This window comes from Dermacentor andersoni, chromosome 3, assembly GCF_023375885.2.
Source record: "Dermacentor andersoni chromosome 3, qqDerAnde1_hic_scaffold, whole genome shotgun sequence".
NCBI classification, from domain to species: Eukaryota; Metazoa; Arthropoda; class Arachnida; order Ixodida; family Ixodidae; genus Dermacentor; species Dermacentor andersoni.
Window position 1 is genome coordinate 131,462,049 of NC_092816.1, and position 19,142 is coordinate 131,481,190.

General features: G+C 42.9%; 1 protein-coding gene across 1 annotated transcript in view; it reads left to right on the plus strand.

The window, feature by feature from the left end:
• The first annotated feature begins 7,211 nt into the window (after positions 1 to 7,211).
• Positions 7,212 to 19,142, plus strand: part of LOC140216537 (monocarboxylate transporter 9-like) — a 32,598-nt gene continuing 20,667 nt past the window's right edge. The window contains exon 1 of the mRNA XM_072286902.1: positions 7,212 to 7,400. Coding sequence (XP_072143003.1) covers positions 7,229 to 7,400 — 172 coding nt within the window. The 5' untranslated portion in view covers positions 7,212 to 7,228. The remainder of the gene's footprint in view (positions 7,401 to 19,142) is intronic.

Here is a 19,142-nt window from a genome sequence, read left to right on the forward strand (position 1 = left end):
CGTTGCAGTCCGTGCACGGCTATTTTTCATTTCTCACCGCAAACTCGTCTGCCAACGAACAAAGAATCTGCATGCCATTTCACTCTGACGCAGCGTCAACGGTGAGTTGCCTCTTGCGTGTCGGCAAAACGCGCGTCTGCTGACAAAGCTTCAATTAATAGTGATTTGTTAGTGATTGCTGACAAAAGGAACCTTGGACACGGACAGACTAAACTTACAGATAACAAATATAAACGTTGTTACGACGGTTGAAATAGATCCCAATATTAAACGGGGAATATATTGGCTTGTTATGTTGACTCTTAACTGAAAACGCTAATGGCGCGGTCTTAAATTGTTTCAGTGATCGACAGAATCTCGTTTGTGTCTAGCTGAATATTGCCTTCGGTGGTGGTAGAATCCAGGCCTGTCCTTGTTATGAAAAATGTTCATTCTTCATTCCAAGTTCATTCGTGCACCGTTTTGTTTTGAGGTCGCGCGTAAGCCGGCACTGATTCCAAATATTGCGTCCGGTTTTGTGTCGATTTAACGCGCTGTACCTATTCATTTTATATGATCTCTGAGTCACAGGCAGCCAGTAGCAAAATATTTTCGTTCTTCCGAACTGTTTTAGTAGGCCTGAAGATTTGCCCCAATGGCGTCTATTATTTCCTTGGCCCATTATTACGAGATACCGCGGACAATGCCATTCTCGAAATACAGTTGCCGAGTTCTAGCGCTTCGCTTTCACTAAATTCACACTCTCAGTGTCTTGAGAGGCTAGTTGCTGTTCATTCTAATGACCGATTGCTAAATGTAAAAAATTTCGAAACAGGATACCACGCAGGAAAGGATTTTGGAAGCGTTCTTTTTTATCAAAAGAAAACGCAGTGTCTATGTTAGTGACACATCTATATCGCTGTTCAGTAGGAAAATATCTTTTTTTGATTAATTAGATGCATTAGAAAGTTCTGTGGGGACGCGAGGATAGGTTTCTATCTTCCTGTCGATTTCTAGGCGCTTGCGCATTTGGCCTCTATTGTAATGCTACCTTTTCTGACGCCCATGTTGCAATAAACCAGTCGGCAGTCCACGGGCCGTATAACGTAAAACTATTCCAATATGTTTTTATTCCAATCTCCTGACGACAAATTTGCGTAACCGCCGACGCAAGCATCGGGCGGTCACCCGCAGGGTTGTCTGAACAAACCAATCAAATGCTCCCCTCGTTCATGGGAGGTCACTTTTGTTTGCTTGAAAAGCGAATAACATTACCTGCACTGAGCGGCTCGTCTTATCTCATTGGCTCACAAGAGGCGAGGAGCATGCTCAAGTGGAGAGGAATTGGATGAGGCCGAACCACTGCAGTGAATATCGATAACCGGATGAAGAGGGTGCTGCCGGCGTCTGGGATTGGTCCGCTTTCTCTTACTTAGCTTGCGGTGGCTCGTCGGCAATCTCGGCGGCATGCAACGGAAGCTTAAGAATGACGCTAAAACGGATCCTCAGCAAAGAAGAGCTGGCAGAGCGAGGTCGTAAACGTGCCAAAAGTTCTCTAAAATGTTACACGGCCACGCAAAATGTTTTATTGGACGCAAATAAGCTCATGCCCTCCGGAAGGGGCAAGTAGCCAGTGCCGGAGCGATCGGCGGCAGCCATCTTTTATTCCTTTCGGAAAGTGGCAGCCTGCGGCTATTCAGAAGGAAATTCACTTTTGTTCGGCATGCACCTTTAATGCGTACACGTCACTTTGACGCGGTAACTTCTTGCGGTTTTGTGACGTCGCCTGAGAGGCAGGTGAAGTGGGTGCAGCCCGAAAACTTTTGACCAATAGCCGAGGGCTAATGGCGAAAACGCGTCGAATCAAAAATAACTATTTTTGTTTTGTTAGGTCAAATTATGATTAATCAGTGTGTACACGTCATATCAGATGGGGAGCTATCGCGGTTTTCGTGACAACGCGTGACAGACAGGTGAAGTGGAGGTGGTCCAAAAAAGTTTGTGACCAATCGCGGTGGGCTGATTGCAGAATTGGAATAGAAGGGTTTGGAATAGTTTTACATTATAGCGCCCCATGTTCGTTCTTTCCGCATTAGCTCTACTTGTGCGGGGCCCGCTTTCCCAATTTTGCGCATTTCGCAATCGGTCTCTAGTAGATTCCCGCGTCAAAGGAAATCCGCAGCACGAGAAACTGCATAAACTCATTTCTGTTCTGTGCACTCTAGAGCACTATCTGTTTGAAAGAATGCGGCCAAAGGGTGTCGCATAATCCGTTTAGCGTACCGAATACATGCACTGACATAATGCGCTGCGAACGCGGCTCAAGTTAATCTGTCAAACAGCAACAAATCGAAAAGCGGAAGCAGTGTTTAGAGAATTGATGTCACCGGATGGGATGAAGACTGAGAGGGGTAAACCTGTATTTCGTTCTTCACTCAACGACGCAATTTGTTCGATAAAAACTGGCACGAACATGGTTCGGACGCAGGTACCGCAAACTTGATGAGCTACTTGCAAACGAGGGCGCGTCGTACAGAAAATGCACGTTTGGACATATCTGAAGCGCTTGTGCCGCATTCGTTTGAACCGAACAAATGACCACTTTCTTGTGAAAGCATCTTTTTTTTTAATCAACGGGCAATCCGCTTGAGGGAAAAAACAATAACAAATTTACGTCATTCCTGTAGCGCTCAGCGATTACAACGCGGTAATCAGCATTCTTGGCTGTCGGCACTTATTGCACCTCCGGTGACTGTTGGGTAATTGCTAGGGGCCAATTGCAGTGCCAATGTGTCATAAGGGCCGTGGTTTTTATCGCCGTGCCACAACGCATGTAAGCTCGGTGTCTCCCAGCACCCAAGGACGGTGCAATAATGTGCTAGAAGCCATGCGGGCCGATTATGGCGTTTGAATCGCTGAGCACCGAAGAGAGAAGTAGAACATGTGTAATAACGTCCATGCTCAATCATGTCCATTTGTTGCTCAAAAGATTGTCTCTCGTCGTGATACGCGGGGCATTCTAGTAATACGTGCTCCATTGTCTCTAAGTTGCCACAGTTATCACAGTAGGGGTTAGTGGTAAGCCATATGCGTTACAGCTAAGTGTTCGTGTATGCCATGTTCAGTTGAAGACGATTGTATAATGTCTCTAAGTGTCAAGGAAGTGGTCATAGAATTTTCGGTCACATTTCTGGGTCAAGGTAACGCAGGAAGTTATCTTGGTTAAGCGGCAAATTCGAGATGAGGTCTTTTTCTTGGTAGGCATATTTTTTTGCCATGTTTCAAGCGTCGGCTTTTGTAAAAAATGTTCTTTTGAAATTGCGGTATTGGAGTCCATTTCGGGAAGCTTCATCTGCTTTTTCATTTCCCGAAATACAAGCATGGCCAGGTATCCACTGCAACTTGATGCAATGCCCAGCAATCTTCGAATGTTCCAGAGTAATCGCTGGGACCCGCGTGCCTTCCACAAAGTTCTACGTTATTCGCGTTGCGCACACATGCAATCAGATTGCACAAAGTTCGGTCACAGACAGCGGATGGAAGCATCGATAACATTCCAGAAACTTCCGATACATGCAGGCGCGTCCTGCGCTGTGCGATAACATTTGTTAGGCGGTGAAATGTGTCGCCAGATAAAGACAACCACGTGCACCTGTCAACATATTCCAAAGCTGCCTGATAAGTCGCTGCTTGAGGCATTTTCTTTGTCGCACTGATTCCAGGGATATGTGGCACGATTTCCAGTGGGGATAGTGTCCATGGTGGAAGGTTTCGTGCCATAATTTGTGATGCCTGAGCAGGAATCGAAATATGCCTCCGACGGCCTGTCCAAAGCTAGATGTAGCACGGGTTCTAGAATTATCCTTTAAAAAGTGGGTCTTCGTATGAATGACGTGTCGGAGGTGAATTCGAAGTGTCTCCTGAGAAGCTAGCACTTCAAGAGGCAGGCATCCAGCTTCTGCTACAGTTCCTGAGCCGGACGACCCCTTCGGAAGGCCAAGACATACGCGAAGGCAGTTGTTCCGTGCTGCCTCAAGTTTTCTCTTGCTTGGGGGAGACATATTGTGCAAGCTCATAGTTCAAGGTAGAGTGTCCATAGGGCTAATGATATGCCACGTGCTGGTTGTATATCTCACGGGATACGGAGATAACTTCGCTCAGGAATAGGTTATTGAAGAGCTGAAGTTGCGATCGTGAGTAAAATTCGCGAATGATTGCGTCATTTTTCGTGTCCCAGGAGCCCACGCCATTAACGATGATGGTGTTAGCGAAACGGCTCTTATTGGTTGCGCGCGTGGCGTGAGCACGCGCCTATGCAGCTGGAAATCTTGCTAATGATTGTCAACTCATCAAACCGCCTTTTCCCGCACCTGCTCTGCTCTTGGAGCAACTGGGTTTTCACGTGACTACATCGTCACCGAAACTTGTGAACCAATACAAGCTTCGCTTGAAAACCAGAAAGACAAGTTGCTATTCCCCATTTTGAATTTCACTTCTGTCATCGTAATTGGGAGGCCGCGTATATTTCGGACTCCCGAGGAGCAATGCGCCTACGAGGAACGATGTGGCACCACCGATGTGCACGATCTTCATCTGTGGTGTTTGGTGCCCGCCGGCGACGATTGCATCATCGTCTCTGTTCCTGCCTTCACTCTTCGTAAGCGCGTTGCTCCTTGGGAGCCCCGAGTGTCCTCGAATATGACGGAGTTAATACAATAATAACAGAGGTAATACGATAGTGTGCGTGCGTGCCTATCGTCACGATGGCCACCGACCAAGACGATAAATGTGTTCGTACCATTGTTCAAAATTATGTGTCACCTCTGTGTCGTGTGCTAAACAGCTTGGCTAGTCATCCACCTTCATAGAGTGGAATGGCTCATCAATTTTCTTATTTAGTCTAGGTATTTCTCGAGTGTTTTCCATAACTAGTATTTGCTCGCGTTACCCAGAGTGTCTTAAGGGCTGTGATTCCATAGAGCCTAGTTACGCAGCCGCCACAATATTGTGGTGCGCCATTTGCGCATTTTGTGTCCCTGAAATAAATAAACGCATTGTGTATTGTCACTCGGTGCATTTTACCTCGGGTAATTCACGTCCCCTGAATTCTCTCACCCCCCCCCCCCCGATGAACCCCTCGCACTCCTCTAAGGGGAAGGCTTGAGTCCTTTTTTAAAATTATCCCGGAGGCCTCGACCACAGCGTCTGTCACAACTGGAGTGTTGCTTCTGGGTTAGACCGAGGCTGTTTTCCCAGGCACTACCTTCAACACCTTTAACAGGACTGCGAAGTGAACTAGCATAGTTGATGCAGGATTCTTTTCAGAATCCTGCATCAACTAAGCTAGTTCACTTCGCAGAACTAAGAGGGACCCCAGGGCTACAAGCGACGCGGTACGTTACAAGCGCTCTGGTGGCCACTGGTGTTCAATGTTAGTCGTGTGCACAGGCGCAGCAGCATCGAAAGTCGCGATGGGTGCTCTCAGCTAAGTTGCACATATAGTTTCGGTTTCAGGCGCACTGAGGCATATTATTTGGCGAAGCTTCTGCATACATATTCCAATTTTATAAATATTTTTTAACTCACTTGTTCATTGTAATGGACCCTTCAGGGTACACTACACCTTTCCTTGATAAGTATTCATCGCTCTCTTGGCTTCGATTTTCATAATCGTATCGATGTTCGACGCACTAGCCCAATTATCGATGGCTGGCCACACCTGGCCCTTGCGCCATTAAACATCAAATATTCATTCAATTATCGATGGCGTAGCACACAGCCAGCAGCAATGCGGAATGCTTCATTCGCACAAGCAAAACAGCATTTTTTCAAAGACAGTACGAAGTATAAAGAAATATATTCACAGACTCATGCTAACGCCAAAACTATAACACAAATGTGTTTACTAAATATTGTTGTGCTTTATATAATTACAGGAACGATGGCTAGATATCCTAAAATAAGATACCGTTTATTTGTACATTTACGGAAAAGGGCGGTATGCACAAAAAAACACAAACATAATTGTAGTTGCTCTTCATAGAACAAGCAAGTGCATATTGCTTTACGAAAGGTTAGTAGCAAGAAACTAAAATATAACCACCATGAGGCAGCTGGCCAGAAACCAATTGCCTGACAGCATTATATCGTAAGTCGAGCATTCGCGCAGAGTCTATCCGACCAGCAGTTTCAGTAAATTTTTGTCGCTCTTCCTGTGCGATCGCTTGCATTCTTACCTTGTGACCGCTGTTTGGCGAGACTGTTTGCTCTAGCTTACGCAGTAGAAAAGACGGAATTCTCACCATTTGACAATGTTCGAGCCATTACCCTAAAATAATTACTTGTTGATGTTCAGTAAAATTTATTTTTCGAGGAATAGGTGGTGTAGCTACTGAAGGATAAAAATGGTATGCGACTGGCTGCAAGTGCTGAGGCTCAAGATCCGAGCGATCATTCTTTTATTTCCAGCTCGAGATTCTCAGTCTTCAGTGTCAGTATTAAGGCCCCAACTTTTGTTTTGCATGAGTTCTTGTAGTATGCCAATGAAAGCATGTTTACCGGACGCCTACCACCCTACTGATTCAAATGACGACAAAGCGGGCCTGAAGCAGCACATAGCCAGAGCACAACGACAGCTCGCTTGAGCCTGCACTCTGCCTGTTTCTTCATTCTCGCACACACCACCTCATGTGTATCGTCGTTCGCAAAGTTGTAGAACGCTCATAACTGCTTATTGTATATTTGATAAAAGTTTCTCCCGCAGAAGTTGATGAGATTCGGCGTTCGCGGCGCAGTATTCTTATGATTGAAGATAGTGCTCCTGGTTTTGAGTGTAAAACACAATTTTCCACTGAAGCGCCATCTCTGGTGGGGACACAAAACTAGCTCTCGTGTCTGGGCCACTTCAAATCTTGACATCATTAGGAGTCTAGCACTGCAGCATTGTGTGTAGCGGCGAAGCCCGTAATCTTTTGCGGACCATGTACTGTTCTTTCTGACATCGCTGTATTGGTTGCTCGTCGCCACTGCCTACTAGCGACGCAGTGCGAATAGGCGATGGCGACGAGCAAATGTAGTGGAGATCAGGATCAGGATTCTATTGCACAAGTCAAGCTGACAGACGCCAGTGACGATGATCAAGGATTACATAAAAATGGATGTTGCGGTCACACTCAAACAGGAAAGAAAAAGTAAACAAACCTATCTATTTGCCCCGCAGTGTACATGCTTGAAGTCCAGTGAGCCATAAATGGACCAAAGTTGGGGTGTAGCTGGCGCCGCCGCCCTCACCGCCTTCTTTACGGTGGTGATGGCGATGAATTCGGGGTTCTTCTATGTCTCCTTCATTGAGGAATTTGGAGTTGACAGAAAGGCGGCCTCATGGCCCACCAGCGTCATGTCGATTGTGGCACACTCGTCAGGTAAGTGTAGCCATTGCTATCATCCTATGCGGCACCGTCTATTTAATGCGAATAGGATTCTTTCGCTACTTCAGCTGTCTTGAATCAAGCTCTACAGGGTGTCTCAGCTAACTTTAGCGAAAGCTTTAAGATATCCGAATGCCTCGTACCTGGACAGAGCCATGGTAATGTTGTTGACCTTCGCTTGGGGATACTCAAATCATCTTTTTCGTTTCGCCTAATAAGATTCTTGGCCTTATTTTATCATTCAACTTCTTAACTGTTGTAATTAGATTAAAAGCGTTTCATAAATGCATTTTTCCGAGCGTGAAAGAAGGCCGCGAATACGCGCAAGGTGCCTCGAGCGGCCAGTGCGCCACAATTTGCGGCATATTTCACGCTCGGAAAAACACTTTCACGTAGCACGTATTGAGCAACAGAAAGCTGTATCGCGAGTTTTTTCGCTCTACCATTTTCTCATTGACACTTTTAATCTAACTATAACACTTGAGAAGTGCAATAATTAAGATTTATTATCTAAGTAGACTGAATGAAAAAGATAATTTGGGTATTTCCAAGCGACGAGAAACAACATTACCTTGGTTCTGTCCAACCCTCGTTGAAGTTACCTCTGCTTAAGGTTAACTGGGAAACCCCGTATGTATGTATGTATGTATGTATGTATGTATGTATGTATGTATGTATGTATGTATGTATGTATGTATGTATGTATGTATGTATGTATGTATGTATGTATGTATGTATGTATGTATGTATGTATGTATGTATGTATGTATGTATGTATGTCCTCTTATGTTCACCTAGTGGCCTAGGTTGTCTACCTGCTTGAGCAACTAAATCTGTGCTCCTGGTCGTGACGCCATCGTGGTCGTACCATTTTCATCATTCCGGCTTTGTGATCTTACATTCGTGATGCCGTGATCATCACGCCTGCTACCGAGACCTCGTGACACAAGCTGACTGTTGCGTCTTAGGGTGGCGTTAGGGCAAGGAATCCACCAAGCCCATCGACTGCTACGTCAGGTTATAGCAATGAAGGAAAAAGGTTTTTTTTTTCTTAGTTACACGGTTCCAGTTACGGAAACCCACTCAATGCAGGAGCAAGTTGAACGACCGGGTTTACATCAGGACCCTCTGTCCCACTCCTGGAAAAGTATTCCTTTTTAATACCGTCGTCGTCCCTAGGCGAGTCGACTAGGAAATCTGAAGACTGTCCAGCAGCAAATCACAATCGATGAATCCGTTGCGATGCCACGCCCATGTTCGCAACACTCCACAGTAACCGTGCCTCTCAAGCCAGATGGTATGAAATATTCGGTAGGAGGCAACCTGCGAATAAAAGGTCGCCGTCGTTGTTCGGTAGCATTGGATGGGGGCCTCCTATCGTTCTTAGTTCAATCTGCCAGGTAATGGTGGGGCTGGTTGCCTTTTGTGGACCCGTCTAGAGTCGGTGTCTATGCTACGTTGACGTCCGGATAGGCGCTGATGTGTGATTTGTGGAAAACGTCTAATTAACACCTTTGTGGTGCTCAGACGTAACATGACTAATAGCTTGGGCCACTGGGTATGGACTCATGATAGTGGTGCCGTCGTGGTCGTCACCCAGACGCTATCACCCATCTCTTGTCATTCTGTCGTCTTCGTGCCGTCTTAGTCATGCTACCGCCGTCATTCCCGGAACTTCATCCGGCTGTCGCCATATCGCCTTCATCAAGGCATCGTTGTCATAGAATTCTCGCCGTCGTGTGGTAGGTGCCATACCGTCGTCATAATTTATGAATGGCCACCTCATCGTCATCATGCCGTCCTCCTTATACGCCTTTGTCGTTCCACTGATATCATTCCTTTGTTTTTTGTCGTGCCATCGTCCCGGCGTCGGCGTCATACGGTCATCGTCATGTGTCCATGCTCACAGGTGACCTTGGCAAGTGAGTGCCATAGCAGAGTGGGATGGTATCGGAGTATGTGGCATATGGCCAAAGCAATAAATGTTTCACAGTTACCGCTAAGCGTGTTAAATTACCGCTACTTCAGAAATAAAATCCGTCGTTTCATTGCTCGATTGCTATTCGCATTACCGTCGACGGTCATCGTGAGATGAGTGCTACCGTAATTTAGTTTTCTGATAATTTATGCCACTCGATGGGCGCTGCTATATGTATATCGCGAGTCACCACCAGACGTAGTTCGCGGCAATAAGCGAATACATTTTCATCTTTTCTGCTATCAAAAATGCCTTGTGCTTAAAATTCTACTTGCTACAAGGCCACAACGTGTTCGCCTCAGCGTTAACAAACACGTGGTTTGCATGTCGTCTTATGTATCACCATATAAACCATCGCTTATGGAAAGACTAAATGCTTCACTGGAGCGTTCACTGTGCGAGATCTTCCACAAAATCACAGTTGCGTTATGCCTAAAGGATGTCGCACGTGACACGTGTGGTGAAAAAAATTTGCGGTAAAATCAGTCAGCTTCGTGCTCCTGTACAGCGCGATCCATCTATATTGCCTACACTGCTATGCTATGTTGACGTCGAATTTGTGGATGCATAAAAACAATTCTGAGAATTGTCTTTATAGACCTTCACAGAGGCTTGTATAAAACAGGGAAGATAATGGTCATATGTTTCGATACATCGTTCACCCATAAACTTATTGTCCTGTATCTGGCCACGTTATGTGCCACGTCTAAGAAAGTTGAATGCCGCACACAGAGCATCTTGTTTCAGGCAGATACGACAACAATGTCTCTCCCTGGCCTTGGCTGTTTTAATTTTCAACTAAATAAGAGAAATAATAGAGACCTAAATGATTCGAGCGTTCACAAGTCGACGGCGTCTAGAAAGGTGCAACTCTGATATGCTTTCTTTTGCGCGGAGAAATACGTAATGTTTGGGCAGAAAACTGTAAACTAACTCAACATACACAGCAAATTCCAAACGCAGTTTATTTATTTATTTATCTATTTATTTATGGTACCCTCAAGGCCCGAAGGCATTACAGAAGGGAGTGGGAAAACGGGCAGTATAACAATAAAGTACGGAAAATAAACAATGCAGTGTGTTAGTAATTACTAATTACACAATACTATATAATATCTCGCCCAATATTTGTAAGTACGACAGACAATGTAAACAAAGTAGCATCTTGATAATTCCTGTTATTAGAATGTTAACCAGTGTCGTCCTTAGTCGCTTGTAAGTACGGCAAGTAAATGAAATAACATGTTAATAATTCCTAATTATACATTGTTAGCTAAAGCCTTACGAAACAGTTTGTTGTCGACAATACATACAATTTCACAGGGAAGGTGGTTCCACTGCGGTGATGATCTGGGAAAGAAAGATTGACTGAAAGTGTTAGTGTTGCCTGTTTGAAGTCCGACCTTATGGTGATGATCGATGCGGCTCGATAGGTAATGAGGCTGAGAAATGAAGTTACTGTGAAGGGAGGAATGGTAATAAAATTTGTGAAACTGTGTCAAACGTGCTATTGTTCTACGAGATGCAAGTGATGGAAGAGATAGATTGTCCTTCATTGATCTTACGCTAGCGGTACGGTTATAATTTGAAAATATGAATGGGACTGAGTTATTTTGGACAAGTTCGAGTGAAGAAATAAGGTTTTCATGGTATGGGTCCCACACAGCTGCAGCGTATTCTCATTCAGGACGCACTAATGACTGGTGAAGTAGTAATTTTAAGGATGATGGAGCTTTGGAAAACTTGTGGCGTAAGTAACCGAGCATGCTATTAGCTTTACTTATTATGTACTGAGTGTGAATGTTCCAGGTTAGTTTTGCTGTTATATGAACTCCTAAGTATTTCTATGAGTTAACGGGTTCTAGAGGAATATTATTTAGATAGTAAGTAGGAAGAGTACTGGTGTTCCTCTGCACGCGCATAACTTTACATTTATTAATATTAAGTTCCATAAGCCAAGTGTTACACCAATCAATCACATAGTCCAAGTCAGACTGAAGAGCATTAGTGTCGTCGTTAGTAATTATTTCACGATGTATCACGCAATCGTCAGCAAACAAGTGAATGTGAGATGTCAATGAAGAAGGTAGGTCATTAATATAAATCAGGAAAAGTAGGGGCCCTAGTACTGATCCATGAGGCACACCAGAACGAACCTCAGTCAATGATGAATCATATATATTCGCAGTAACAAATTGAGGACGGTTAGTAAGAAAACACTCAATCCATGTCAGCAGGTTACTGTCAAGGTTTAAGAGACTCAGCTTGAATAGGAGCAGTTTGTGGCAAACCTTGTCGAATGCTTTGCTAAAGTCTAAAAATACACAGTCGGCACAGGAGGCGCGGTCTAAAATACAGTGTAATCTATGAGTGAAAGATATTAGTTGGGTTTCACATGAGAATGTTTTGCGAAAACCATGTTGAGTAGAGGTGAAAAATGTGTTCGAGTCAAGAAAGTTAACGAGATTAGTAAATATAACATGTTCAAGAAGTTTGCAACAGGTGCTGGTAAGCGAAATCGGGCGGTAATTTAGGGGTGAGCTTTTGTTACTACTTATGCAACGGAACCACCTTCCCTATTTTCCATTGAGCAGGTAGAGTACAAGTGTTTATTGATTGCTGGAAAATATTAGCAAGTATTACAGAACAGTATGTGTTAGTGTTTTTCAAAAATTTACTATTAATGGTATCATAACCGGGAGCTGAGTTTAAAGGCAAATCATCAATCAGCCTAGCAATACCTGCAAAGTCAAGAGCTATGGGTTGCATAATAAGATAGTTGTAGTGTTCTGAGTGTGGTAGATCAATGTTCAATGAAGTGGAAAAATTATTTGCAAATGATTCCCATGGAATGTTTGCGCAAACTTCACTTGGAATAACTTCACCAGACTCATCTTTCAAGGTGATCGAGCTATCAGAAGACGGGTTAATGACGCGCCACAACTTTCGGATATCTGTCGTAAGCATGTCAGGTAATGTATGGGATAAGTAATTGTCTTTAGCATGTATTAGTGCAGTTAAGTACAGATAGGTTATAGGTTACGTTATAGGTTTTCCAAGTTGTTTTAGATGATTTAGCTAAGCGATAGACACGTTTTTTTCTGTTAGATAGGCGCTTTATATAAGAGTTATACCAAGGGGATTGAGGATTAGAAGTGATGATGCGATTGGGAATGAACTTTTCAGTTAATAGGCGTACTTGGTCTACAAATATATCCCAATTTGACTGGACCGTACGGTTCTCAAAATCAACAAAAAATGTTTGAATAAATGATGATAGATCATTATTAATGGCTTCAAAGTTGGCTTTCTTGTAATCGCGCATTAGTTTCTTAACTTTTATCCTCTTGGGATAGCAGACTTTTAAACCGAATGTCACTAAGATATGGTCGCTAATACCAGGTAGGTATGTTAGAGAGGAAGCAAGTTCTGGTCGATTAGTCAGGATTAAATCAAGCGTGTTAGCGGTTCTGATTGATGATCTGGTAGGCTGAGTCACAAGTTGGGAAAATGAAAATAGGGAACACAGTTCACAGAAATCTTTAGCCTGTACGGAAAAAGGCGTTATGGTGGGTGGATGCGTATTCCATATTAAATTTAGAAAATTAAAATCGCCGAGTAAGAATAACGGTGTTGTAGGAAAACGGGAAAACAATAGATTAATAGCATCGTGTAGCTGTTCAGTGAAAGTGGCAGATGCCGAGCGTGAGTGGTAGCAAACGCCGAGGATTATCTTTGTGTGACCGAGAGTTAGGCAAGCCCACGTGGTTTCAAGTTCAGTGTTAATATTTATATGAAATGATGGAATATCTTTAGAAATTGCGAGAAGGACGCCTCCTCCTCGACGTGCAGATCGGTCACAGCGGTAGACAGTGAAATTGCCGGCGCCACAGAAAGTATCATTATAGCGCACATGTGCAGGAAGCCAAGTTTCTGTCAAGGCAATAATTTTTGCATCGCACGTGTCGATTGCCGAATATAAAGAATGAAGTTTATTCACAAGACTTCTTATATTTGTAAAAAGAATAGGCACGTAAGGTAAAGCTTTTTGTGATGTTAGGCCACTACCCCTTACGCTTCCCTATTGTAACGCACGTAGTTGAACCTAATGATTCTGTAATGTGCCAGATGCACTCTGCGCTCTTTCACGGACGCTATCGGTAGACGCGTCGTAAATATAACATTTATTGTTCAGAAACAATTTATTGTAGCGGAGTTTAAAGTTGGGGGAACCGGGGTGACTGTTACCGAACTCGATTAACTTTTTGCGAGCAACGCGGGTGGGAACCGAGAAGTCTTCGCTAATAGTAAGGTTATTTTGTTTGAATTGATCGCGCAGCGCGAATACTTTCTCCCGGGTTTTCGAATGTGAAAACTTTGCAACTATGGGGCGACACTTGTTAGGATCGAAAGGGCCGAGGCGACGTGCGCGATGGAGGGCGTCATCTGGAAATGTATCGAAGAATGATTTAATCGTTGATATTAACTTGGTCTCGGTTTCTTGCCATGATTCTTTTGTGTCAGGGATACCGCGAAATATTAGGTTATCACGGCGCGATCTGTCTTCAATGTCAACGAGGCGTAAGTCAAGCGCTTCCAAGCGACAGGTCGTACTGTTTACCTTGTCATTTACTTCTGAGATTTATTTGGTTACTTGGTCGACGTTTTTAAATTTTTCTTCGAGTAAATCTAAGCGATTTTGGAGACCAGTAATTTTTGTTTCAATGTTTTTCTGGCCATTTTTGATTGCCTTTACGTCAGCAGCTAGTTCGGATTGTGTTTTGGAATTTTGAAGCGATCGAGTGTGCAGATCCTTAAGCAGTTTGAATAAAACGTTCATTTGTTCTGAAGGATCAGAAGGAAGCGATTCAATATCAAGCAGAGATTCAGAACGCGGGTTGGGTCCAGGGTTAGTCTCGACATCCCCCGAAAGTAATAACAGTAGGATAACATAAAAACAGTCGTACACTGTGTCAAATAACACTTGTGGACACGGGAACAGTACCAGGTAGCGGTTATCAGATTCTTTAGCATGAAGAGAGGCAATTATACGCACCTGCATAGTGAAAACAAGGCGATTAGGCGTGGTGCCTCAAGCGCTGTTCCCCTGTCCACTGAAGTGTAGGTCGATGGGTCGGCAGCCTAAATCAGCCTCTCCTGGTGATGGCTGTGTCGATGTGGCTGGGAGGCCGAAGGAAACGTCGAGCGAATAGGTCGGTATCGCGGCTGGCGTATCGCTGAAATAGGCTTCGTTCATGCCTAAGGCTGGCACAAGTAAATGGGACGGTGCGGGTTCACTGGATAAGCAGGACGACCATCCGAAGATGATAAAAAGCAAGACCTGCATAGTGAAAACAAGGCGATTAGGCGTGGTTCCACACGCGCTGTTCCCGTGTCCACTGAGGCGTCATGTGTTAAAATAATACTTAGTGATACCTTGTCAAAAAGGCAAAGTACCGCCGGCTGATTGTTAATAAAAAGAATTCCGGTACGATTAGCTGCACGTAAAATCATGGCTCCCAAGGACCTAAAGTTTGCCCCGGGGATGATCCGACTAGAATAGCTTATTAGAATGCATGCATAGTGTGAACGCCAGTGGCTGGACGTTGTCATATTACTTCAGTTTCAGTTTAAGTTTTAGTTTATTATTCTTTAACTACAATTAATTCGTAAGAAACATTATACAGACGAGGGTCTCAAAGTCAGACTGCAATGGGACTCTCGGTTAATGATAACAATGGAGAGATGTATTAAAGAAGAGCAAGCTAAATAAAAGAAACAAACATAATCGGGAAAATACGGCATAGAAAAATAAAATTTACGAAAACGAATAGTCTGTATACAAGCCTATAGTGCTTAAGGAAACTGTCAATATATACAAACGGCAAATGTAGTGTAATCAATGGCGTAAACTTAGTTATACCTATAAAACAGCTTAAGGGCATGACTTAATGTATGAAAGGATGAAGATTTAATGCTGATGGGTAAACCAATCCACAGTTTAATAGCAGTGAACGATGATGTCATTTTTCCATAGTTAGAATGAACCATAGGTAGTAGAAAATTGGAGTGAAGTGCAAACCTGGTATTAATGTTATTGTTGAGGTGCCTGAAATCAATGAATTGGTATGAGAGCTGTTTAGTAAGTAATTTATAAAACATAATTACTAGATAATAGTTGGAACAAGTTCGTTACAACAAAGATGTTATTTTCACGAAGTAATAGAGTAGCACTCGTCAAAAACCCACTGTTAGTGATAATGCGTATTGCTTGCTTTTGTAAGTGCTGAATAGACGAGATAAGACAGTGACTTGTGTTTCTCCATGAAACAGTGCCATAATTAATGTGACTGTGAATGTAGGCAAAGTATAATGCCAATAATGCGTCTTTAGAGAAGTATGCTCTTGATTTGATTAATTATCTAATACCGAAGGCACACTTTTGCTTAATGAAGGTAATGTGTTGACAAGCTTTAGGTTACAATCTATTAAGACGCCCAAAAATAATACACAGTCGGATAGGGGAATGTAATGACCACCCAGAGTTAGCTCAGGCAAGCCACGGAAAATCGCGAATTGAGTTTCTGAAGGATTGATAATTCAATCATTGGACGAACACCATGCAACAATATGGTCAAGCTCATTGTTTAGCTCAAGGATTAAAATTAAAGAACTGTCGCGCAACGAGATAGTAGTATCGTCTGCGTATAGTATACAATGGGCCGATTTAAGACACGTAGGTAAATCATTATTATAAATAGAGAATAGTAAGGGACCTTGTATGGGAGCCTTGTGGTACACCTTGGTTAATAACGTTAGCTTCAGAATAAGCTCCTAACAAGCTGTTTCTTCTCTATCATGTAGGTAACTCTTTAGGACTCTTAGTACTGGGCCGATAATTCCAAGGCTTCTAGCTTAGTAAAAAGTATGTTATAATTATTTGCATCAAAAGCTTTAGTGAAGTCTAAGAATACCGAACCAACAAAGTTACCCGTATGAATCGAGTGACGAATGTAGTCGGTTAGGGATATTAAAGCTATTAGTCGAACTGTCATCGCGAAACCCAAACTGAGAAGATTGCAACAAATTAATTTTTTAAGTAATTATTTAGGCGTTTACAAAACAACTTCTCAACAACTTTATTAATCGACGATAGAATAGAAATAGGACGACAGTTCAAAACCTCCGTGTTATCACCGTTATTATGTACAGGAATAATGATAACCCTTTTAAGCTAAGTGGGAAAAATACCATATTTAAAAACCTTATTAATTATAGTACAAAGTGTATCAGAAATAGCGGGTGCAACAAGTTTTAGGTGAAATACAGAAATATTATCTAAGCCAGGGCTAGTATTCTTTAGAGCTAATACCATGCAATATGTCTCATCTGCAGTTACGGGAAAGAGAAAAAAAGAATTATTGCAGCGATAAATGGGGTAAGTAGTAGTCATACGACGACTGCTGTATATGTTATAAAAGTAGTCACTAAAATTATTTGCTATGCTAGAAGAATTAGTATGAGTTTTATAGTTGTAGTTTATTTTATGAGCAGTATTACCGGACATAGGTAAGTTCATGAACGCATTAAGAAGTTGCCATTGTTTTTATATTATTATTAAAATATTAATCGAAATTCAGAAGAAGGCATGCTATTGTCGAAAATTATACGAAGCCCAGGTAGCACACAAAGTCTTGAAAACGTCGTATTAAGGGATTCAACGTCTGAAACGGATTTTTGACCAAAATCGACGCATCAAAGACGTTCCAAACAAGATAGCTTAAAAACGAGGGGTGAATACGTTTTGATAACGTTGGAAGCCAGGCAGCTTAAAAACGAGGGGTGAATACGTTTTGAAAACGACTCAAGGCGCCACCGCCACGCCACGGCGCGTCAGCCTCTTAAGCGGCTTCTACAATATTCAGCAACCCATCAACGCGATCCAACCTTGCGCAAGGTGGCGATACCGTCATCAAATCATGTGACCAAGGTCGCCACATGATTCGTGATGCCGGGCGAGCCGGGCCAGGGGTAGCACACTCTCAAGTTCAACAAATGGCCACAGAGGGCGAAAAAATCGACCGCGCGCCGCTGCTAACAAAGCCGACGTAGTAGCATCACCTCGGGATTCATTCGTTAGTTCCAACATTTCCCGGTAGAGGCGTCGTAATAAGCGCAATTTTATCTTACAAACTTTCTCTTACAATTACCGAAGCATATTCTTTTACATAAAAACAGGGCAATATTATCATTGCTAATTAGATATTGTACTCTTTGTTAGTGAGCTTATCGTTTCTTCGCCATTATAAACGCAAATAGCGTTCAGCATCATCGATCTTTCACGTGACCTCTGGCCTGGATTTAAATTTTTTACCGGTATTTCCGAGTGCACGGCGGCACGGATTCATTCGTTCGTACACTGAAGACTGGTTGCTTCTTTGTTTCTAAAACTACTTTCTTGCGCTTCGATGTCTCGCGTTATTTAACTTGGGGTGAAGTTACGTCTTTGCAAGCGGACATGTAAGCCCGGCAGTTGGGTTTCGGTCGTGAGCCATTCGGAACAGGTCTGCATCAAAACGGGAGCTGGATTTTGTTGCGGCTGACAACGGCAACAACGGTGAGTTGTTTAACACCGCTGCTTGAATCGTTATATAATATCCGTCTCATTACCTTCCAGGCGGGCACAAGTTAACGAACTAGATCCTGCATTACATAATGGCAGTGAGGATCTCAGTTGCTGTTTCCTAAATAAACCTTTACTTGCGAGGCTGTCGTTTGGTTCGCACACAACCAGGAAAGAAAGAGCGATACCGGAACGCGCGTCTCATTTTTCATGTTATTGTAGCCGTGGTTGTAGGTGACTGAGTAGCCTTATCAATATACATATTAAACTTTTTTTTCGAGTCGGCCGGCAACATCTTTCGTCCACAAAACCGAATAATCCTTTGGTAAAATGAAGTGAAAGTACAGAATTTAATGTATTAAACAGTTGCAAGCATGATAATTCACCCATATTTCGTACTTGTTGGTTCCAAATGTTCTTGTTGTTCAGATTGGTTTACCGTAGGGCATTTATTTTTGCAGTAGTGAAGCGGTGCATCACGTTCGTGCAGAAAAATAATGCATCAGTTCTAATAGCTTCATGACTTTCATGCATTTGCTTGTGGAACTAGCAGTGTGATCACTTCTAGTGTATAAATGAACCCACAAATTTTCTCATTTGTGATCTTAATAGTACTTGCGCTGTTGACATGCATTGTAGTTAAGCAGACATCAATTTTATGGACAATAGCAATATTTATTTAACATGCTGCTTAAGCACCCTAGAACAGACAGTGTACATTTGCATGTGTTCTGTAGTTGCAAATCGTTACCACATATATGTCACACCTTTTTGCATTTCATATTGCAAAAATTTGCTTTTTCAATTTCTGATTCAGTCAAAATTTCTGTTCCAGACATGCAGTAATGAGGACGGCACCAGTATAAAGCAACACACTCCACGCACTAAACAGAAGCTGCTGCCTGCTACAACAAGGTCATTGTGTGGACATTGGCTACTACTACTAGGTAAACAACACATGGTTCAGAAATAAATATGTTTGATATATGCTGTATTGGCTTGCTGTTTGCAGCAGATATGAATGTTTGTTCATATTTATGGTTCAGTATAATTGGTTCGAACATATAAAACACACATAAATTTGGCTAATCTGTGCTGTATCTCATGTGTCACCGTTTTGCCCCAACAGAGTCTA